The sequence below is a fragment of the Nilaparvata lugens genome, chromosome 1 (genome assembly GCF_014356525.2).
Source record: "Nilaparvata lugens isolate BPH chromosome 1, ASM1435652v1, whole genome shotgun sequence".
NCBI classification, from domain to species: Eukaryota; Metazoa; Arthropoda; class Insecta; order Hemiptera; family Delphacidae; genus Nilaparvata; species Nilaparvata lugens.
Window position 1 is genome coordinate 64,713,785 of NC_052504.1, and position 25,339 is coordinate 64,739,123.

Genomic DNA, 25,339 nt, shown 5'->3' on the forward strand with positions numbered 1-25,339 from the left:
ACAAGTTACATGCTAGTTATTATTATAGGTCAGCAGCAATAGCCTACCGTCAGAGATGATTTAGCCTCTATGATGAGTAGTTAAAATTTAATAGATACTTGGTTTCATTCATAATAGGCCTATGGCTGAATTAGGGGAGAACTAATGTACAATTTACATTTGGAACATAGGTAGGTAGCCTACTAATGTGTTAGTGATACACAAGGTACATAGCCTGGAACCACTTTATCCCTTGGCTTGCTTCTCACTACCAGAAACTTTCAACACCCCCCCCCCCCACCCGACCCATAAGAGAATGCAATGGTTTCGGCTGCTGATTCAAATATCGAGCTGACTATGAATTCATTCTTTCAAGGATGAATAGATCTAAAATTAAAGATATATAGAACATTATCGAATAGGTAGGATCTGTAATGTAAAGTAGCCTAATTGGGAAATTTTTCACCTTAAAATTTTAGATTTCGTCCAATAAAAGTTTATTTCAAATTCAATCTCTTGTCTCACTGTTACAGTCAATTGAGTCAATCTGGGATCTTATCTAGTCAAGAACGGCAACAGTATTTTTTCCTATTGGATAGGTTGGCTACTTACATTCGATACAATTTAAGATGATACCTATCCTATCATTCCAGTAAAGAAACTCATTTCAGAGACAAATAATGAGAAATACATCAGGTTTATCACACTTTCCCTTTATGCTTATAATATTAATAATAAATTATGACTCTTAAAAAGTAGGTTAGCCTAAGTGATACTTCAGGTCGTTGCCAATCGCACGTCCAGTGCCAACTCACCTTTCATCAAATTTTTGGTTGGGATCGATTTAGTATGTTATTTTGAACCCAAAATCACAAGAAATAAACGGCGCTCACTATTGTAAAATAAACTAAGTTCAAAGTTGCACAATTTTACATGCATTTAACCTATTAGAGGCAGCCATTTTGATTATCGAATATCAAAATCAAATTATTGAAAGGTTGATACAGTACATAACGACATACTTTACTTGCGTTTTATCTCTACACAATAGAAATAAAAACTAAAAATTGCTTGAATATGTAGCAGACGTTTAGTCAAATAATAGAAAATAGTGTATAAATGTGACTAATCATGGCACAAATTGTATCTCAACTATTTTTAAAGATACCGACTTATTTTTTTTAATGAGAAAGGAACAAAAAAAATGTGTCTGTACTATAAATTTCAACCTAAGAGCACAATTAAAACATTAAAAAAAATTGAATTGAATTTCTGATGTGGCACACAACAAATAAGAATGAGGTTATGTTAACAATGAAGAAAGAACAAACCACTCTCGGTCTCAGACAGCTCCGTATCGCACATGCGTTAGTAACGGTTTTTTCCCCGTTAGATCTTTGAATGTAACGTTCTTTGTGATGATGGTTACCGAGCACCGTAACTGGAGCCGTCATTCCATTTTGATGAGGATATATTATTATCCAATGATGATTTATCATTAAATTCGATATAATAATCAATATACTATCATCATTTCATTCAATAAAAGAAGAATACTTCCCAATAATATAATTAATAGAATATAACGGTTGTTATTTAACTAATGTTAAAAAAACACTATAACTAAGTCAGCATAATTATTGTAATTTCAAAGGGAAAACCTAACCCCCTAACCACCCCTTTCATATTTAAAACATTAATGAACATAAATCTTTGTAAAAACCTGTAATCCCTTCCAGCATATTGCAATTTCAAAGCAAAATCCTAACTCTCTAACCTATCTTTTCACCTTTGAAATATAAAAAACCATAATTCTACACTTTTCCTGGCCCTTTCTAGCATATTGAAATTTAAAGCAAAAACCTAACCTAACCTCATGAAACATTATTGAATGTAAATTGAAATAACCTAAACCCTAACCCTTTCACATTCAACACTCTGGATTTCAAAGCAAAATCCTAATCCCCTAACCTATCCTTTTATATTTAAAACATTATTTAACATAAATCTTTGTAAAAACCCGTAATCCCTTCCAGCATATTGCAATTTCAAAGCAAAATCCCAACCCCCTTACCTATCTTTTCACCTTTGAAATATCAAAAACCATAACTCCACCTGTTTCCTAGCCCTTTCTAGCATATTGAAAATTTAAAGCAAAAACCTAACCTAACCTCATGAAACATTATTGAATGTAAATTGAAATAACCTAACCCCTAACCCTTTCACATTCAACACTCTAGATTTCAAAGCAAAATCCTAACCCCCAAACCTATCCTTTTATATTTAAAACATTATTAAACATAAATCTTTGTAAAAACCTGTAATCCCTTCCAGCATATTGCAATTTCAAAGCAAAATCCTAACCCCCTTACCTATATTTTCACCTTTGAAATATCAAAAACCATAATTCTACCTGTATTTTAGCCCTTTCTAGCATATTGCAAATTTAAAGCAAAAACCTAACCTCACCTCATGAAATATAACTTGAAATAACCTAAACCCCAACCCTTTTACATTAAACACTTTCATGAAAGTGTCAAAGTCAAATTTTATGAAAATCTATTGCTGCATATCACTATAAATGCAGAGCATATAAACATAAATATAAAAAAAAAAACATATAAACATGAATAGAAATAAATACAAAACCGTCGACTTGAATCTAAGATCTCACTTTGCTTGGTCAATTAATCAATAAATTATATTTTTCAATAATTTTATAATTTTACATTGTAAAAAGACAATCTGGCAACAGAGCAAATCGAAAAAAAGGCAGCGCTATCCGCTTTGTTGAATTATAGACAAGGATAGCAATACCAGTGCTGAGTAAACATTACCATTACAGCATGGACCTCACTACAGCGTTGTAGTTGGGTTCACTTTCAAAAACATTGACAACGGGCGAATTATAAAATGGAGAATTTAAAATTTTACTAGAGTAGTATTCAATTATATTGAAAAATTCACATCCATTGTGATGTTTTCAAGTTTTATTGACGAGATTGGTGGGAAAAATAAAACAATTTGAATATTTTCAAGTATTTATTGAAATAAAATCATTAAACTCAAATTCATAATGAAATACGAATAAATTAATTGCATTTTTCTAATGATAGCTTCTCTATATGTGCATCACTTATTGATAGTTCACAAATCAATATCGAATTGATTTATCGATCATCGATATTTGTAACAAAGTCCAGTGAATATTAAAATTGATTTCTGGTCCCTGGAAAAACAGAAAAATATATCTTAATAAAGTACTGTTTGATAATATTTAAGAAAGGTTTTGAAGTTTATCGTTAAGAATAAGTGATCTGCATGTTTTGAAGTATCATTCAGGTACAATTGAAACCAATTTAACTGTGAATATAGTCTAATATATTAGAGGTGTTTAAAATCTTGTGAACAAAGTGAGGTTAGTAGAACTAAATTTTTTTTTTTAAAATTATGATGATTGAGCGCCGTTTATTTCTTGTGATTTTATGTTCAAAATATCATACTTAATCAATTCCAACCAAAAATTTGATGAAAGGTGAGTTGGCACTGGACGTGCGATTTAGCCAATAAATAATAATAAAGCTTCAACATAAATTTTGACAATGGAGAGGCCTGTACCCTTAGACCAGTTATAGAATAGACACGGGACACGGCCTATTGTATATTCATACTGAAAGTCGATGAAGTCAACAACTACTGCCATATCTCCAAATCGTGACGTCAACATCAGATAGAAAACTTTTCTGTAGAGTTTGTTTAAATTGTTTTCCATTGCAAATTGTATCTATTTCAGCGGGAGCGCAGCTGAAGTTTACCATTCTAATGTATAATAATTTATATCCTTCTGAAATGAGCACAATCTGAAAGTTTTCTATCCAATGATGACGTCACGATTTGGAGATATGGCAGTAAATGTTGGTTTCAGAGGCTAGACTTCCCATCGTGTCTATTCTATAACTGGTCTTAATACCTTTAATACCTTCTGCTTCATTAATACCTTCTACCCACATTAGTGGGATCGATGGCGTCATAGAGTTCGATTTCAACATACACAACAACACGAAAACTATTCAGATGGCAGGTAAAACAGTGATCACTTTTTAAAAAAAGTTCAGATCATCACTCATAAATTCATTTATACTATAATATGATTTATCACAAAGCAGCTTCCTGACGGCTCTCTTGAAGGCGGCTTCATCCAACTGCTTTACACCAGGAGGCAGCTTGTTGAAGAATTTCAGTGCAGAAACTCTAAAGCTGGCCTGTGAACGGTTGAGGCGTCTCCTAGGGACATCCAGCAGCTCGCAGCGCCTGGTGTTGTGGTTGTGAACGTCACTTCGGGCAGCCAGAGTATGCTGTATCCTCTTGACATACATCAAGCACAGGAGGATGTAATGGCTGAAGACCGTCTAAGCCTGTACCACAGATTGTCAGTAAATGCAAAGTTGAAAATTCGGCTAGTATCCTGACACCGAAGTCCGCCATCTCGAATGAAAGTTTATACCGTGTAATTCAAAAAGGACTTCACAACTTTGAAAACTCATATAATTCTTATTAAACAAGCTACAGAGCTGGTTTTGGTGTTGTTTTGAAGGAGAACACTTGTTTTTTACCTTTAACTAAAGGTTTCCTATGTGACTTCCGTTGGTTATCCTGCAGACATCCCATCAATAGTCGATTAAATACAAGACATAGATATGACTTGATAACACGGATGAAGCAAAACACTGAAAAGCCACAGTTATCTACAATGTGAACTGTATAACAATCGGCCTTTGTCCATTAGATTGTTGCTACTTATCATTTTTAAAAGAACTATTGCTGGATGGCTTAAGGTTAGATGAGTATCTAAATTGTAATGATTTTATAATTGTGACAAAGTGACTCAATTATTTTAGAAATGAAAATATTGTTAAACTGACGATGCCTATTGTAAACTTGTTTTATTCTATGGCAAAAGAAGATCTTGTATTCCTTCTTCCCAGACTTGCACTAGCATTTTAGGTGTAACTTGCTCAACAGCAGCTCAAATCCTTTCTCTAAGTTCAGGTAGAGTGGCTGGCAAAGGAGGTACATACACCTTATCTTATATGAAACCCCACAAGAAAAAAATACAGTGGTGTTAGTCTGAGGACTGAGGGTGCCATGCAATTGCGCATTACAGTCAATCTACTGATTTGGTCGTTAAGAAAATACTACCTGTAGATGTCAGTCAGGTAGTGTGGTGGTGCACCATCTTGCATAAAGTATAAAGAAAACATTTCATTCTCGGTCATCCTCAGTGATCTGTGGTATCAAAAATTTTTGCAACATATCAAGGTTCACACTATGCTGTTTTCAAACCAAAACACACAGCTAGCACGCTTGTGTCAAGTGTATGAAGGCAGCCATCTTTGACGTAACGACCAGGCACTACCGGACTACGCGAGTGAAAACTTGGAGTGTTCTCATTTCAAGCAACACCAAAACCAGCTCTGTACCTTATTTAGTAAGATTTATATGATTTTTCAAAGTTGTAATGTCCTTTTTGAATTACCCGTATATGATGAAGAAAGACAGCAGAACAGCATTGCTGATGCTCTGTATTGTCAATGCCTTCTATAGACGGTAGCTGATACAGGTTAATAATTGATGTAATATTAACTGTTCATAATTTAATATAATCGTTTGAAATAATCAATTATATTTTATTAAGCAAGAAATTATATTTTTAATAATAGTTCATATAGGTAATCAAGATCTAAATACAAGACATACCGATATGGTAGTTTAATTAGATTACAAGTTTTCAATGCCATGGGAGTTGGAAAAAGTCAGAAGAACTCAGTACTATAGTGTGGCCCACGTTATAATGGCAGAGTAGGAAGAAAGGAGAAAAGGGTTGCCAGATCTCAGCCTTGCCACTCAAACAGCTGATACTGGTATCTATGATGAATTTAACTGTGCATTATTGTTGAAAATTGTTAATCATATTTTATTTGTCAAGAAAATTTATTTTTTAAAGATGTGATAATAAATTTTCATGATTGAGATTAAATATTTTGTCAATTAGTTGAATTTCTACATTGTTGATAAACGATGTGGCAACATCGCAATGCATGAAAGAGATAGTGCCATCTGCTTTGTTGAACGATAGCCAAAGATAGCAACACCATTGCAAATCACACACTGCCATTATAACGTGGACCTCACTATACCAGTATACTGTAGCCTATACTTGATGAATACAAAATTTTTACAGTAATATTATTGTACATCTTGAAAATTATAATACTAGCAAAAAAAAAAACTCGAATCAAACTCTAAGAAGCAACCAAAACAGCTGCAACACAAGGAATAAGCCCAACATAAATATCCTCCATCATCGACCAAATAAATTTAGAAACTCTCCAATTTGCACAGGATCACGATTCGTCAACCTTCTCCCACTAGGCCTACATCTCAAAACTATTAAGAGCAAGTGATTGTTTTGGAATTGAAATATTTTATTGTAAAGATGCATTTACACCAAAGTTATTAACTTAATCCTTATAGATTCTATTAGATTGAGCATAACTTATCATACACATGATGAATATATGAGTTTGTCAAGCTCCGTTCAATCTTATAGAATCTATAAGGATGAAGTTATTAACATCTTGTATAACTTTGGTGTAAACGCAGCTTATGACATACTATACAGTCTGAATACATAGAGGGCACATCATCAACATTTGTGGGGTTGGATTATTAGTATACTGACAATATTAGATTATTAATACTTGACAATTCCCCGGTCTATTGACTGCAGTGAAGACCTAAAAGACTTACCATAGGTAAGGAAAGTATTGCTTTCCAAAAAAATTAAAACTTTTCTTAAAAGATGAATTTTAATTCATAGGTTTTTCAAACTACTTTTGACAATAATTGAAAAAATAATTTCAATTATTTCTGAGCTTTCACCACCCACTCATCTTTTAAAACAAAAAGTTTCTAGCATTACATGATACTTGAATTTTTCGTTGACTGGGAAAACCAGATAGGCAGTGCCAAGGAATCTTGGAGTAGGCCTACCTCCACACATACTGGTATGATGGCAGTGGATGAAAGCAGATCCTTCACTTCTGTCATCGAATAGATGGGCCGTTCTACCAGTTGCTCCTTTATCATGCATTTGAACATCTTTGTTCAGCATTCTTTACAAACTTGGGGAGCTGATTGAACAATTTAGGCCTACACTCCTTAAAAAATTACTCCTGACTTGGAGGAATATGCGGCGCAGAGAAATGGAGAGAGATCAGCCAATTATACTGATTAATAGAGTCATAGGTAGAAGCGCATTTGCCAATTTGTTGATTAGAGTCAGTGGACTGAATGCTTCCAGAGAGGAAACTCCATAAGTTTAACATGAGCGCTTGAATACTCACTAGAAATTAGAGAATGGATGGTGTAACTGGCCGGTTCAGAACGGTGACTTCGCTGCCATTGTATCCCCACCTCTGTATGCCTTCTCTGCTGCACATGTCCCTCCCAAGTCCATATAGTCCAGTCAAGGAAAGGTTATAGAGGGAAAATTGACCCCGCAGTTCTGTTTAGGGTTGTAAGGGGGTAAACATATCAGAAGTCCCCCCAAAGGGGGTGGGGGTGGATTAAAGAGACCATTTTTTGGTTTCTCGCATAAAACTCAAAAAACTATGTATCCTAAGGATTTGACTGACATATAACAAATTAAAGCATACATAATTTCCTACAATATTCATACAACTTTTTTTATATCTCCTCTAGTTTTCGAGATCTCTGCTCTTGAAGGTGTGACACATTTTTGGAAAAAAACATGTTTGCCATCAATTTTTTTATATATTTTTGCTCTTAAAACTTTTTAAAAATTGATGGGAAAAATTCATGTTGATTATGAGCTTATAGAGCATTTGATTCTCTTCAATTTGATGTATAATTTCACACTTTTACGAATTTCCCTACACCTTTTGCAGCAGCTTTAAGTGTTGAGTGTGAAATCTCCATTTTTGCAAAAATAGACCAATTGACAATGGAATTTGGAGGGAATGTTTTAAACAAATTTTTTGACATTGCAGCTTTGTTGAGTCTAGTTAGGAGAACATATCAAAAGTCCCCATTCCTAACTCATGTGCTAAGGGGATGAGGGTGGTTTAGAAGTTGCATTTTCAAGTGTATTGCTTCCATGCTCATATCTTGAGAACAATGCTTTATCCGACAAAACTAACTATTCAAGAATGAAGCTTGATAAATTCTCTACACTTCTTGTTCAGTGGAATTTTGTGATATTTCCAACAGTTTCCGAGATATTCGCTCTTGAAGGTGTGACATTTTTGAAAAAAAAAACACGTTTGCCACAATTTTTTTTCTATTTTTGCTTTTATAACTTTTTAAAAATTGATGGGAAAAATCCATGTTGATTATTACACTAGCTTATAGAGCATTTGATTCTCTTCAATTTGATGTATAATCTCACACTTTTACGAATTTCCGTACACCTTTTGCAGCAGCTTTAAGTGTTGAGTGTGAAATCTCCATTTTTGCAAAAATAGACCAATTGACAATGGAATTTGGAGGGAATGTTTTAAACAAATTTTTTGACATTGCAGCTTTGTTGAGACTAGTTTAGGAGGAGAACATATCAAAAGTCCCCATTCCTAACTCATGTGCTAAGGGGATGAGGGTGGTTTAGAAGTTGCATTTTCAAGTGTATTGCTTCCATGCTCATATCTTGAGAACAATGCTTTATCCGACAAAACTAACTATTCAAGAATGAAGCTTGATAAATTCTCTACACTTCTTGTTCAGTGGAATTTTGTGATATTTCCAACAGTTTCCGAGATATTCGCTCTTGAAGGTGTGACATTTTTGAAAAAAAAAACAGGTTTGCCACCATTTTTTTTCTATTTTTGCTTTTATAACTTTTTAAAAATTGATGGGAAAAATCCATGTTGATTATGAGCTTATAGAGCATTAGATTCTCTTCAATTTGATGTATAATTTCACACTTTTCGAATTTCCCTACACCTTTTGCAGCAGCTTCAGTGTTGAATGTGAAATCTCCATTTTTGCAACAATAGACCAATTGACAAAGGAATTTGGAGGGAATGTTTTAAACAAAATTTTTGACTTTGCAGCTTTGTTGAGTCTAGTTAGGAGAACATATCAAAAGTCCCCATTCCTAACTCATGTGCTAAGGGGATGAGGGTGGTTTAGAAGTTGCATTTTCAAGTGTATTGCTTCCATGCTCATATCTTGAGAACAATGCTTTATCCGACAAAACTAACTATTCAAGAATGAAGCTTGATAAATTCTCTACACTTCTTGTTCAGTGGAATTTTGTGATATTTCCAACAGTTTCCGAGATATTCGCTCTTGAAGGTGTGACATTTTTGAAAAAAAAAACACGTTTGCCACAATTTTTTTTCTATTTTTGCTTTTATAACTTTTTAAAAATTGATGGGAAAAATCCATGTTGATTATTACACTAGCTTATAGAGCATTAGATTCTCTTCAATTTGATGTATAATCTCACACTTTTACGAATTTCCGTACACCTTTTGCAGCAGCTTTAGTGTTGAATGTGAAATCTCCATTTTTGCAACAATAGACCAATTGACAAAGGAATTTGGAGGGAATGTTTTAAACAAAATTTTTGACATTGCAGCTTTGTTGAGTCTAGTTAGGAGAACATAATTATCAAAAGTCCCCATTCCTAACTCATGTGCTAAGGGGATGAGGGTGGTTTAAAAGTTGCATTTTCAAGTGTATTGCTTCCACGCTCATATCTTGAGAACAATGCGTTATCCGACATAACTAACTATTCAAAAATGAAGCTTGATAAATTCTCTACACTTCTTGTTCAGTGGAATTTTGTGATATTTCCAACAGTTTCCGAGATATTCGCTATTGAAGGTGTGTAATTGTTAAGATAACAGGTTTTTATCCAATGCTTTGTCTTTCAGAGCTTATAACTCTCCAACAATGCATAATGAAAACTTATGCTTATCGTAGGTTTGTAGAGCATTGAATTCTCTTTGAAATGATGTATTACACCACTATTCCAAATTTTCCTTTCATTGTTATAGGAGCTCCAATGTAGGGGGTAAATTTTTCATTGCTGCAACAAGTGTCAACTCAATGGTTCTGCACCTTCAACAGGGGGGATAAAGATGTGCATTTTTGCTATGTTCACCTACTAACCAGTCAAAATCAAGCTGCAAAGTCAAAAATTGAGTCACAGACACTCCCTTAAAATGTCATTGTCAAACAATAAATTGTTGCAGCAATGAAAATCGCACCCCCTACATTGAAAAAGCTCCTATAATAATGAAAGGAAAACTTGGAATAGTGAAATAATACATCATTTCAAAGAGAATTCAATGCTCTACAAACCTATGATAAGCATAAGTTTTTATTATGCATTGTTGGAGAATTATGAGCTCTGAAAGACAAAACATTGGATAAAAACCTGTTATTGTAACAATCATACACATTCAAGAGCAAATATAGAAAAACATCTGTGGCAAATGTTTTTTTTTTCAAAAATGTCACACCTTCAAGAGCAGATATCTCGAAAACTAGAGGAGATATAAACAAGTTGTAGATTGAATATTGTAGGAAATCATGTAAGCTTTAATTTGTTATATGACAGTCAAGTCCTCAAGATACATAGTTTTTTAGTTTTATGCGAGAAGCCAACTATTACCTCTATACCCTTTTTTGAGCATTCATTGCTTGGGCTAATAGTAATTTTGTAGGGAGTATAAGTGCTGCTATGTGGATGCATTTCTGAGTCCCAGTAAATCTGCTACAGAGTATATCTGCACCTGGAGTTTGGTGAAATGCACATTGCTCCTTTTCTTCTGTCTACTTTGTCTTTATATATATTAAATTAATGAGCAGTTTTATGTAACTAGTCCAGACAATGGATGCTCAAAAAAGGGTATGAAAGGAAAAGTTTGATCTCGCAAGTCTGTTAAGGGAAGTTTTGAGGTAAACATAACACAAGTCCCCACCTCTACCTCCAGTGCTAAGGGAGTGATGGTGGTTCAAAGGTGCTTTTTATTTGTTTCTAGCATATAACTCAAACCCTATGCATCTTACGGACATGACTACTCCATACAAAATTGAAGCTTACATTATTTGCTAGAATATTCATACAACAAATTTTTCTATAATATCTTCTATAGTTTTTGAAATATCTGCTCTTGAAGGTATAACATTTTTGAAAAACCACATTTGCCTCCAATTTCTATATTTTTGCTCTTATAACTTTTCAAAGTTTAATGGAAAAAATCCATACTGATTATGGGCTTGTAGATCATCAAATTCTTTCCAATTTGTATAGTAGCCATAAATGGAAATGTATAATGAGCACTAAAGGTTTGTTGCAGTGCACACCAAGGCTTGCCGCAATGATGCAACAATCTCCATTTACATTGCATGTTATTAATAAGCGACTTTAGATTATTACAAACAATAATAGAACATTACATAGCCCTCTAAAGGTTGTAACCTAAAAAATGAGATCAATGATAAGTCGATAACACGTTCACAAATATTAAGAAAGTAACATGTTTTGTAAGTAAATTAAGTGTTTAATAGTCCATGGCTATCAATAATATGCCATAGTTATCAAATTCATCATAAATGAAGGACTCACTTAGCTGGAAGTCGTTTCTCCTGTATGTGTTCTGATATGTTTTTTCAAATGACTCAACTGAGCACTTTTGGAGTTACAAAACTCGCAGCTGAAAGGTTTTTCTCCTGTATGTTTTTTGATATGTGTTTTCAAATCACTCAACAGAGCACTTTTGTAGTTACAAAGCTCGCAGCTGAAAGGTTTTTCTCCAGTATGTGTTTTGATATGTTTTTTCAAATCACTCAACTGAGCACTTTTGTAGTTACAAAGCTCGCAGCTGAAAGGTGTTTATCTTGTATGTTTTCTCATATGTGCTTTCAAATTACCTAACTGAGAACATTTATGATCACAAAATTCGCAACTAAAAGGTTTTTCTCCAGTATGTGTTCTGATATGTGCTTTCAAATGACTTGAAAGAGTACTTTTGTAGTCACAAAACTCGCAGCTGAAGGGTTTTTCTCCAGTATGTGTTCTGATATGTTCTTTCAAATGACCTGACTTAGCACTTTGGAAGTCACAAAACTGGCAGCTGAAGGGAGTTTCTCCTGTATGTGTTCTGATATGTGCTCTCAAAGTACTTGAATGAGCAGTTTTGAAATCACAAAATTCGCAGCTGAAAGGTGTTTCTCCTGTATGTGTTCTGATATGTACTTTCAAATTACCTAACTGGGCACATTTATATTCACAAAATTTGCAGCTGAAAGGTTTTTTTCCAGTGTGTTTTCTAATGTGTATCTTTAAATCAGTGAACCTTGGTGTTTTATAGCTACAGTGAGAACAGCTGTAGAGCTTGGTCTTTTTGCTAGCTACAGATGACTCAGTGCACTTTTCCACTGGAGAGATTGAATGCTCATTCAGTCCACCCACTTCTGTTGCATCGTCTCGGCCAGATGTGCTGCAGTTTAAAGGCCACATCTCTGGTTCACTCTTCACTGAACTTCCTTCAGCCTCTTGCTCATCTGCAATCATCCATAACAAAACTTAGTAAAAAAGAATTAATAAATTGTGGATTATGAATATCTTGTACATATAACATGATATATAATTGAAATTCACATTATAGTGAGTGGAAATCATAGGACAACCGTTTGCTTTTTTTCTATTACCATTACCCTCTATAGTAGGTAGAAGTAGGTAGAATCTCACTATTAGGAGTCCTCAAAAAGTGTAACAGATGAAGATCATAGATTGAACTTGAAATTTGCAATAGAAAATGTTCAGTAAAGTATTACTAACGATATTTTTGAAGAACGTCAAAAACTGGAGAACCTTCAGTCGAAATCTAATTATAAAGATATGTTTGGAAAGAGATGATAATTTTAAATAATATCCATTACATCTTTTACTTTGTTTGATGTTTATGATCTTTATTTGAGCGCTAAAAAAGTAAAAAAAGACATTCATTGAGTTCAAAGCCAAATTACAAACAGTTTGTTGCAAATTTCATGCAGAATCTACGGTCTTTGACTGTTACACTTTTCGTGAGACATTTTGTATATATAGTGAGGTCCACGATATAATGGCAGTGGAGAAAGATAGGAGAAAAACGTGGTTGACGCATGGTTGACATGTGGCAGACAGCCCATCCAGGAGTAGCATTTACACAGGAGTTCCACTCCCAAACATCAAACCACTTTATGTAAGGAAGCTGGCCACAATCTAATCACCCGAGCAAGGAGTGTAGACCCTGGTCAATCAAGAATCGGATAGCAATAGAATGCATCTCACCATATGCCTCCTCTTTGATGAAAATCATGTTGTAGCCAGGGATTAGATAATGCTGTTGGCTGCAATCATCTTCCACTGCAGCTGGTTGCTGGCTGCTATCCTCCTCCTCCTTTTTAACAGTAACTGTCGCCATCTGCAACACATACAATTTGGGAGCTATTATACAGACCTTCATGCACTGACACATGATTTCGAATTGTTTGTGTGTGTGTGTGTGTGTGTGTGTGTGTGTATGAGTGTATGTGCGTCTGTGAACAAGATATCTCATCTCACAATAAATGGAATGACTTGAAATTTGGAACTTGAGGTCCTTACACTATAAGGATCCGACACGAACAATTTCGATCAAATGCAATTCAAATGATGGCTAAAATGGCGTCTGTGTACACGATATCTCATCTCCCAATAAATGGAATGACTTGAAATTTGGAACTTGAGGTCCTCACACTATAAGGATCCCACACGAACAATTTCGATCAAATGCAATTCAATAATACGGCTAAAATGGCGAAAATGTTGTCAAAAACAGGGTTTTTGCGATTTTCTCTAAAACGGCTCCAACGATTTTGATCAAATTCATACCTAAAAAAGAAACTGATAAGCTCTATCAAATGTCAATAGTCCCATATCTGTAAAAATTTCAGGAGCACCGCCCCATCTATGCAAAGTTTGATTTTGGATTCCCAATTATCAGGCTACAGATACAATTTAAACAAAAAACTCGAGATGCGCGTAAACACTAGCATCAGTTGATCAATTTTCATAACGGCAAGGAAAGTTGTGTGAGTGCGCCACACCAGATTTTTTACTTCTACACTTGCCAAAGTTGAGAATTATTACAAACTAGCTGGCCCGGCAAACTTCGTACCGCCAAAGAGTTAATCCATCTCATGACAAACTTTAGCTGGATAACAAAAACACAACTAAACAAAAATCATCAAATTCTGTGCACAAATAAAAAAGTTATTGAACGACAAAATTTGAGGCTCGATTTTTATTATTATAAAATTCCAGTCTCTAAACAGCTGATTGATTGGTGGTTTCAGCCATATGAACCATAGTCACCCAAGTTCCATGATGACACAAAAGTTTCATGAATGAAAAGTTTTGATAGCATGTGAATGCCATCATAGACCACAACATAGTGAGAATCTCAGAGTGGGTAGATTTCAATTTGTCTGAATAACCTAAATTATTATATTCAAAGTTCAATTATGTTTTAATGTGGGAAGTGGAGTCTATACTTCTTTATACTTTTAAATGGAAATATGTTGATATTATTAAAAATGTTTTGATTCTTGAATAATAAACACAAACATTGAAAAGTTATTTGATCAGCAGTTTCATCACACTAATTTAACATTTAACACAAATTTAATCTTTGTCTCAAAAGATAAATTTATTTATTATTAATATTAAAACTATCTTCTTTCTTTCAGGACATAAATTTATTATCTATTAGTATTCGAATTATCTAGGTACTTGAACAAAACAGTTTTTAGCATGTCAAAAATGTTGTTTTCTGTAAGATGATAAGAGTGGATTGTGAAAGCAAGAAAATGTTGAGAAATAATTTTTCTAATTATGAACAATGAACAAATGACCCACCCACCTATTCATTCAATCTTAATATTTGCTGAATTATTTGTAGCACAAAAACTGACGATTAAAGTTATATTAAGCAAACCCAGGTTCTATCCAATGGATATGGTTTTTAGTGATTTTGAGGTCATGACTATATGCCAATTATACATAAAAACCGTAATTGAGTAGGCTACTTAATAAAATATTGATCCGATCTTCCTCTCACATTAAACTGTACACATAATTATTATAATCTGAGGGCCACTGCTAACAAATATGTAACCTATAACACTAATATTGAATGTATAAGGAGGAAGTTAATTGACATAGATACAAAAATAATAAACCTTATTCCAAATCACTTTCTCATGGACAATAAGATCAGCGGAAAAATTAAACTGGATATAAAAAACTAGACATACAGTGATTTTTTTTCTTCTATTTAGATATATAAGACTCAAGATTTCTGCTCCAGCATTGTTTTTCCATAAGTTTTTTTTTATTTTTCAGTGGACTCGCTGACCTTTAATTTGAGTACCTATTCCTCTGTTTTTTCTTCCTTCCCCACATTTCTCCCTTCCCATTTTTCCTCATCACTTTTCTCTTCTCTTCTTTGCCTGCCTATTACATGGGAAACCATAGTTGGCTAGGTATCATCCTCTCTTTTTTTCTCTTCTCCAACACACCCAATCACAAAACCCATGGTTTTTTTTATATTTGTAGCTTTTTATTGTATTTCATTTGTTTTGTATTTCATTTTGTTTTGTCTTTTTTTGTGTGTTTTAATAAATTGAAAAAAAATTGGAAAATTGAAAATGTATATGTATGTTGGTACACGTATTTGGATACACCTTATAGCTTGAAATTATTTGGAAAAACACTTACAAAATCATCATTTGAGCTCTGCCTTTGGTTTAACACTGTGGAAATTCTATCTAGCACTTGAATGTGATCCAGTTTGACATGGGCAGTGGGTAGAGTTGTCTCTGAAACATTAAAAGAGCATTCACTTTATACTGGAAATATGGGGGAGAGATAGATATAGATAAAGATAAAGATAGATAGTTAAGGAAGGAGAGAGAGAGAGAGTGAGAGAGAACTGGATATTCTTACTCAGATAATAAGACTCATTATAGAAGACTGATTGATGATATTAAGTTTCTATTCTGGTATGACTTCCTGAATCAAACTTTACTAGCTCTAAACACAATTTCTATTTTCTGTAGAGCAGAATCTTTTCCATAGTTCAACCAACCTTTGCTAGATAGTTGTTCTTTTTCTTTACATTCGTTTTCCTCCATGTCTACGCCTTCTTCATGAAGAGTTGTTCCATTCACTTGTACTGGGATGGATGACACCTGAAAATAGACATGACTAGAGAATAGAGATACACATACATATACAAGATAGTTATATCAATAATTTATTATTGGTATCATTTATTTATTGAGGGAGTGTTAGTTCTAAAACTAAGATACTAAGAAGTTTCTTAATTTTCATCATGAGACATTAATTTTTCTATTGAAAAATAATTTTCTCACAAGATTTTGCTAACTTACATCTGGGGAGGCAGTCAGTTTTCAATTTTATGCAGGGTTCAATTATTCTCATGGAACTGAATTTCCGTTAGTGATGAAAAATACATTAGTAGGTATTTTGGAATATTTCAAACTTGTATTTTCCTTTCCCACGGAATTGTGCTCTGTCTCCACGTGGACCGTCATCTCATTGGTGGGAGGGGAACATTATAATTGCATGGAAAAGATCAGTTTGAATCATGCCGCAAACCAATATAGATTAAAATGTAGAGGTAGCCTCGGGACTCTCCAGCGCAGTTTTTTCCACTTGAGCATGCAATTTAAAATAAGTTTTCATTGAGAGTAATACACAAAATATTGTTTCAATGTATTAGTCTTCATCCTGGGATAAATTGCAGTATTTTAATTGTTTGAAGTGAATGTGTAATTTTTATTGAGAATATGACTGCCTAAAAAGCAGTTGTTAGGTCATGTCAGTGACCCTGAAAATGATCAGTTGCGACCTGAAAACTCACCAGACCTGAGCCAGCCAGGTCACTTGATACTATGAGTTACAGAAAATATTAGTGATAACATCCTATGTAGTGAAAATTCGGATAGTGATGGATTTATACTCTGAACAATGGTGAGTGACATTGTATTTTCTAGCTCATGCTTAAAGCCCTTGAATGACCGAGTCCCTGGTATTATAAATTTGAAGTGGAGAAATGAGTGCTACCTTTGTTCGAATCCCCGATCAGTTAGCAAAATCTCAAAAACAGTTCTCTGGAGTTATTGATGAATGCGCAATAAATTGTTACAGATTATTTGTTGTCAAAATTTCTAGTAGTTAGTTCAGACAATAAAATTTACAAGTTGAATAAAAAAAATAGTTGTTTATCAAGTCCCATGACTCGCCCTTTAGTATTTTTGAGCTTTTCTACCACCATCTAGGGGCGGTTGCAATAACAATACAGTTCATGAGCGAGTTCTATAACCCAAGGGGTCACTAGTATAATTTCTATATTATTAATGGGTATTCATAATTTATACTATGCCACCATAATATGATCACTGGACATACATGATCATATTTATGTACCCATACTGTTTGTTTGTTGAATGAGCTGTTATCCTCTCAGACAAACATTGCCTTGTGAAAAGTGGTTGGATTTCAAGTATTTCTAATGCAAATGAAGTCACCTGTTCTTCATGCAGAATCTCCTGCTTGCCAAGCCAGGACATGGTGTAGTCTATGTCAATCTCAACTTTGACATCGGCCATGTCTTCTGGCCATTCAGCAGAATCCATTGGCTCAGACTTTACCTTCAAAAACAGAGGAAAACGGTTCAATAGAGCATAGAAGAGTATGTTGCTCTATATTATTTGTACTTGTATTGATGTCATATACATGATCTTCCAGAAGTAGTGTTGAACATTCTAGGGTATTGTTCCTGGTCGATAGGAGACTACAAATGTCATATTTGAAGTGTCCAAAACTCAACGGTTATCCTTATAGCTGTCATTTTGTTTTCTCCACTTGAGATTTTTCATCTCAAGAACGAAATGTTGTATTGATTTGAAATTTCGCATGAATATTTATGCTATAGACTCAACTTAAAAAAAATAATTTCAATGTGAATTTTCAAAATGGCAGCCATTTTAAATTTTTGATTGCAAATTTCACGAAAACCGTTCACTTTACAAAAAATTCAGAAAAGACAACAAAGTTACTAAAATTTATCAAGATTTCAAAGATACCTTATTTATTAAGACTGGTCGAAGAACACCAAAGAAATTAATTCTTTTTTACTGCATGCATGACCACTTTTCACCATTTAAACATCAATGTTTGAATTTTCAATATCAATTGTATATAAGATGAAGCTTTGAAACTCGGTATGGCTCCATAAGGCCATCCAGCTGATTCTACAATATTTTTCAGATGATCTTGTTTGTTCATGGTCATGCATGCAGTATGAAAAGAATTAATTTCTTTGTTATTCTTGTATCATGTATCATCGCATCTGCCCCCTGTGGGTTGGGGGAGCTTTGAGTCGATCATCGTACTCAAGAATGTGTTGAAAACCAGAATTCACCAACAGTATCCATGCTTGTCATAGGAGGCGACTAAAATGGACCTGCCTAGGGCTGGGCGCCCTAGAGGCAGTTTGGCGTCCCCACTCTCAGCGGATGACCTACAAAAAGGCCAGGAGTGGAACTCACATAGATCACGAGTTTGTGGATGGTGAGGCCAAAACTCACCACTGCTCAAAGAAGGGTGGCCATTTAGGCAAAACTTCTTGGGAGAGGTGAGGCTTCTGACCCTGTGAAGTTTCGGAGGGGCAAACAGAAAAAAACTCGAGAGACCAGTAATGGGTGAAAACCAGGCACAAATGTGGGTCAAGTGGCTTAGTCAAGGGTGGACAGGCGCCCTAGAGGCAACTTGGCCGTCCCTTCCTGCGAAAGGACCTACAAAGAAGGCCAGGAGTGGAACTCACGGAGGTCATGAGGTCTAATCAGTCTGAAGAGACTGCCAAGCATATCACACTGGATTGCGACAAGGATTGCAACCAGGTGATGAATGGAATGTTAGTTTAGGGAAAAATTTCTGGTTCTTGTGAAGGAAATAGGTATTGGTTTGCCTAACTAACATACTACTTGGGAACACAATAAGCTTCGATGATGTGTGGGGTTCTTTGAACCTTTGGATCCTTGAATCCGTTCCTTCAAAAACAGTGGCGCCATTTCACCAAACTGCTAGGGGGGGGGGCAAAACCAAAAGGTTTGAAGGGGGGGAAGGAATATGCCCAAAGGATAGAGGGTCCTGGGTTCCCCCATAAATGTTACATTCAAAGATGTTATTATATGCTTCATTTTCTCCAGTTTTATACAAATGTGGTTGAAGTATCAATACAAGCATAAAGACCTACATTATTAGTTGATCATGAAGTATTTATTAGAAATATAGGCCTACAGAGAGGCCCTAAAGTAGGAATACACTGAAACAGATTTCTTAAAAATCATGGAAAAAGAGAAATTTTTCTTTGACAATGACAATTTCAACAATTTCATTGGGGAATAACAATTAGGGAATAACTTTCAGTTGAAAAGCTGAAGAATCATTAAGCTGTTCACATAATTCTAACCAACTCTGTACATACATTAATGATTTCTTATCGTGCCCTTTCTTTTGCTTTCACTGTGATATCTTGCAACTTGTTAATTCTCACGTTGAAATTTATGCAATAACTCACTTATGTGCCCTCATCAATAATTGTAACCATTATATATTTAAGCTTCAACTACACCACAGAGAAAAATATATTCTTTATTACTCCATACCCATACTTTCAAGGCAATTTTGCTACATTGTTAATACTGTAGAAATTATACTACTGCTGTTTAAAAAAAGTATTAAAATCAGTATGAGATTCTAAGGATTCGTGTAGATAGACCCGCATTTTCATTATTCATCTGATCCTTGTTGGAGGCCTAACCCCTCCCCCCTAAATGGCGCCCCTGTTCAAAAACAATAAACTTCATGTAAGATAAAAGCCCAATCAAATAGTTTCTATTGTAATTTCAGGTTGTTAATACTCTCAATATCAGAGCATGGAACTATGAAAGTAAATTCAATCTATTTGTGCTTTGAACAGACCCTGGTGGAGCACAAGTTACATGCTAGTTATTATTATAGGTCAGCAGCAATAGCCTACCGTCAGAGATGATTTAGCCTCTATGATGAGTAGTTAAAATTTAATAGATACTTGGTTTCATTCATAATAGGCCTATGGCTGAATTAGGGGAGAACTAATGTACAATTTACATTTGGAACATAGGTAGGTAGCCTACTAATGTGTTAGTGATACACAAGGTACATAGCCTGGAACCACTTTATCCCTTGGCTTGCTTCTCACTACCAGAAACTTTCAACACCCCCCCCCCACCCGACCCATAAGAGAATGCAATGGTTTCGGCTGCTGATTCAAATATCGAGCTGACTATGAATTCATTCTTTCAAGGATGAATAGATCTAAAATTAAAGATATATAGAACATTATCGAATAGGTAGGATCTGTAATGTAAAGTAGCCTAATTGGGAAATTTTTCACCTTAAAATTTTAGATTTCGTCCAATAAAAGTTTATTTCAAATTCAATCTCTTGTCTCACTGTTACAGTCAATTGAGTCAATCTGGGATCTTATCTAGTCAAGAACGGCAACAGTATTTTTTCCTATTGGATAGGTAGGCTACTTACATTCGATACAATTTAAGATGATACATATCCTATCATTCGAGTAAAGAAACTCATTTCAGAAACAAATAATGAGAAATACATCAGGATTATCACACTTTCCCTTTATGCTTATAATATTAATAATAAATTATGACTCTTAAAAAGTAGGTTAGCCTAAGTGATACTTCAGGTCGTTGCCAATGACTGGGGTTTCTAGATAAGCAGTGTTGGAATTCTCAATAAAAATAACCTACATGGTCATTCATGCTGTAGAGATGCTTGACTCCCAAAAAGTGGTTCACTGTAAAAATCCTGCAGTGAGTAGAGTGGCTTTTCCAGGAGTTTATTTTTCAACGTGGTATAGAACCAGGAGTTCCGTGTTTCCTGAATTTGTTTAGGAAGGCTGTTCAAAAATCTTATTGCCTGTGAAGGAAAGCTATTGTAGTCCCCTGCCAGTGGACAGGTAGATAAAAAAGTCTTATAAATAATATACTTACAGTAGGCACCATGATTTTCCTAGGTTAATGTCACTTATTACGGCACAAATAGTCACTTTTACCTTTTTTTATTTTTGGAATGTAGGTAACGCTAATAACAAATAAATAATAAAGCTTCAACATAAATTTTAACAATGGAGAGGCCTGTACCCTTAGACCAGTTATAGAATAGACACGGGACATGGCCTATTGTATATTCATACTGAAAGTCGATGAAGTCAACATTTACTGTCATATCTCCAAATCGTGACGTCAGCATCAGATAGAAAACTTTTCTGTAGAGTTTGTTTACATTGTTTTCCATAGCAAATTGTGTCTATTTCAGCGGGAGGGAAGCTGGAGTTTACCATTCTAATGAATAAAAATTTATATCCTTCTGAAATAAGCACAATCTATAAGTTTTCTATCCGATGATGACGTCACGATTTGGAGATATGGCAGTAGATGTTGGCTTCAGAGGCTAGACTTCTCAGCGTGTCCAATCTATAACTGGTCTAAGCCTGTACCACTGATTATCAGTAAATGAGCGTCTTCAGGGATACACTGCTCCAATGATTCGAGTGACTCGAGCTAGGTGACCCGCGTTTCATGGAAGCTTTTGACAGTTCATCACCAGTGAACTGTATACTAACTATAGAGCAACTGTATACTAGTATAGAGTTCAGTGTTCATCACACGGTCGCCATCTTTGATTTTTCTCGCCCGGGTCAGGAATCGTGACCCGACCAAATAGTAAGCCCGAGTCACCCGGAAACGGAGCGCTCCTATTGGTTGATAGTTTCGCGTCGTCTGCTCTGGTCTGCAGTCAAGTAAACAACACAACTAAATGCAAATAATTATGGAGGATTATTACGAATACAAACATGAGTTTGTTTTTGAAGGCATATTTTATAAAATGATTGGAAAGGAGGAAATTCACACATTATTGGCTGGTAAGTTTATTAATTGCATTTTTGACAATATTATTAGTTTAGTATAACTATTATATTAAAATATATTTGTGCTCATGACGTGATCTATGGTACCGTATCCAAAACTGTTACAGTAAACTTTTTAGTGTTCATCAAGGAAATTGTGAATAATTAAATAATTGATATAATATTTTGTTAATATTATTCTGTGTGGTCATGAAAGTTATTGATCCATTTAAATAGCATTGAAATATTTACTTTTGATTTTGGCTAATTCTGTTTCTTCTTAGATTTTTATTGCTGTTTAACCTCAATACCTATTCGTATTTTGCTTATGGCATAATTTATTAAAAAAATAAATAGAATTTCATTATCAAATTTTAGAATACTTAATAACGATTAGTGATAGTGATAGTAGTCACATTGGTATAAATAATTTTACCATATTCTGCTGCTATTTTTTGTAGATACTGTGATAATTTACGCCAAGCTAAAAACTTGGAGCTTTTACATTAGAGTTGTCATTCAAAGTTTTTAACAAATTATGGCAATATTTTCAAATTTCAGCAAAATTGCTTCCTCAACTTGTAAAAATCCCTCTATCTAACATGATTTTTGTTGTAATATTACATTTTTTCTCACATTTGAATCGAATCTTCAATTCGAGATCTATGGAACTTTATAGTAAATGTCAGAGTCATCAATAGACGGACAAACGTTTTGACGGAGAATTTATTATCGTAAATGTTTGTTGCATTGTTCCATGGTGTCACCGAGGCAGGGTTAACAAATTACTACATAAATGGTTTATTTAAATCGAGATATATATAAAAATTTAAAATAACATTTTAAAATAAAGTTTTATTGAGAACAGATGTAGAATGTGAATTCTAAACTTATAAGTTATAATTTTTTGGTGACGTGTCTGTAAAAATCGATACTGAACGAGGCGTTGGCTTCGTGACTTGCAACTTATGTCTTTTCCAGTTCCTCTTCTCTAGAAAAATGGCTGGCTACAAGTGTTGTCGTGGAGTTTTGCTCTAAATCATTTTCGTTTATTAATGTTTTAAATTGAGTTTTATATAAATTTTTTCATTCTGTTTTGTTCATAATTAGCTATTAGTGTAGTCAAGCCAATAGCCACTGTGTTTCAACTGTAAACTAGATAAGTATTTTAGTTCGTAATAACATAATTAGGCTTAAGATATATATGTTTCTTTACATATTTGTGTAATTTCATCTGAAGATTATAAGTTAATTTGCTCTGAAAACTAGATTTCTCATTCATAGGCAATAGATCCATTCACACTTTATCAAGAATCTATTTTATTGGAGCCGACAACTATCCTTAGGTTGATAGGTGTTAAATGCTATTCCAACCGTTTAAGGAAAAATTGGTAGCACGGCAAATGTTACCCCTGTGGTGGGACAGAATTACAAAATAAATATGTCCCAAATGGTACACCATGAAATCCCTGGTTATAGAAATTATTAGTGGATAGATATCTTGATAGGTTATGAATGGTTTGTTTCTGAGTGGGAAGTCGGTTCAAGAGAGATCAAGTTTTAATGAATCAGTGCATATTACAAAATGGCAAACATTAAAAACGATCTGAATCTTATAGCATTCTTAACACAAAAGTTTGATGAGCAAAATGCTAGGTTTGATGAGTTAAATGCTAGATTTGATGAGCAAAATGCTAAGTTAGACCAAATGTATAAAAATCAAAATGCTAGGTTTGATGATATGAAGCAAGAATGTACTAGCATTAGACTAGAGCAGGTTAGTATAAACCTTTTATTAAAAAATGCACACGAAACATTGAAAGATAATCATGAAGATAGTAATGTTAAGATACAAGATCAACTCATTGAAGTTTCTGACAATGTAGGCCTAGTTACTGTTGTTGAAAAAGTCAACCCTAGTGAGATAGTAGAATTGAATAAAGAAGTAGGTAGGGAGTTGTCTTCACTGAAGGTCAACTATCATGAAAGTAATATTGCTACATTGAAGGTTAGGAAAACTATAAGTAAAGTGAATGATTACATGAGACAGGTTTCTGTAGAGGTTAGGAAAAATGTAAACAAAATGAATCTTGCTTTGAGTCAAGTTGATGAGTTCAACTTTCAACTGAAAATTGAAAAGGTGTATGCAATGCATTCTCAAGTGAACATGACTGACTTTTGTGAGCAAAACGGCTTTGTTAAAACAAATGAACCCATGAATAATAAAATCATGTTCTTGAAGAAAACAAAACACAAAGTTTCCATTGATGTATTAGTATTCAAAGGTTGTTTCAAGTTGCTTATTTACAAGATGATGACAGTGAATCACATGATGAAAGGGTATTCCCCAACACACAATGATTAGGAATCCTGTGTTATGCCGGGATTCAGAATAGCATAATCGCTACACAGTGTATGGTAAGAGTCCATAATTGTGTCTTTTTTCTTTCCTGTAGCCTATTTTCTTGGCCCTTAATCTTTTCAATTTTCGATTCTTTCCTGTCTTTGTGTAATATTCAGTAAATTTCTTCTATGAAGCATATCTTAACCAATCTTGTCCATAGTCATTTAAATTTGTATTTTTTCTGAAATAATATTAGAAGTTGAAATAGTAGCTTATTTTCCTAATCTTTAATTTGTTGATAAAACTTAACTTTTCTAAAATCTATCCATTGTAGTGTAAATAATTGTTTGCTTGCGGTATATTTTTTCATCATGTATTACATATTTTAATCATGTCTATTTTTTTTCAGGTATTATATTAGGTAATTAGGTTTTTCAGAGCAATTATGTCCCATGTTCTCATCTTTCATTGCATATCGTGCCATAAGCCATATGTAATTAGGTTATAGTTTTCTTCTGGGCTTTTAACCCATTTTGCATTTTATTTTTTCTTTGCTGTCCAATACTTTGGATTTTTGGTAGACAAGTAGGTGTGATTCTTTTAGAGGTGTGGGCGTGAACCACATACGGCTGGACTCGATTATCTGACCTACTTGTTTGCGATATAAAAACCTTATGACTGCAACAACAAATGTTTGTAAAACCTTTTGCATACTTTTGTTTTTGTGGTCCGATACTAGAGTCTGCTATCACATTGCCTTACAGACATCTAGGAACTATCCACCCAGTCACAATAGTCAACACATATTTTTTCCTTCACCAGTTGTTTTTGTGGGAGTGATAGCTCACAATTATAACAAATTAGAGTCATACTTGGAATTTACAAAATTCCATAG

General features: G+C 34.2%; 1 protein-coding gene across 4 annotated transcripts in view; it reads right to left on the reverse strand.

Annotated features, from left to right (window-relative positions):
* LOC111047178 (gastrula zinc finger protein XlCGF57.1-like) overlaps nt 1–25,339 on the reverse strand; it is a 102,675-nt gene that overhangs the window by 14,311 nt on the left and 63,025 nt on the right. The window contains exons 1-5 of one of the 4 annotated variants that reach the window (XM_039439468.1): nt 21,184–21,340; nt 17,650–17,772; nt 16,185–16,287; nt 15,815–15,915; nt 13,346–13,478 (exon numbers count right to left, since the gene is read on the reverse strand). The exons of 1 other annotated variant lie outside the window; for it this stretch is intronic. In XM_039439468.1, the coding sequence (XP_039295402.1) occupies nt 13,346–13,478; nt 15,815–15,915; nt 16,185–16,287; nt 17,650–17,772; nt 21,184–21,195 (472 nt within the window). In that variant the 5' untranslated portion in view covers nt 21,196–21,340. Of the gene's footprint in view, nt 1–794; nt 959–13,345; nt 13,479–15,814; nt 15,916–16,184; nt 16,288–17,649; nt 17,773–20,940; nt 21,118–21,183; nt 21,341–25,339 lie in introns of those variants that run through there. 2 more of the 4 variants (XM_039439475.1, XM_039439491.1) reach the window with 2 other exon arrangements.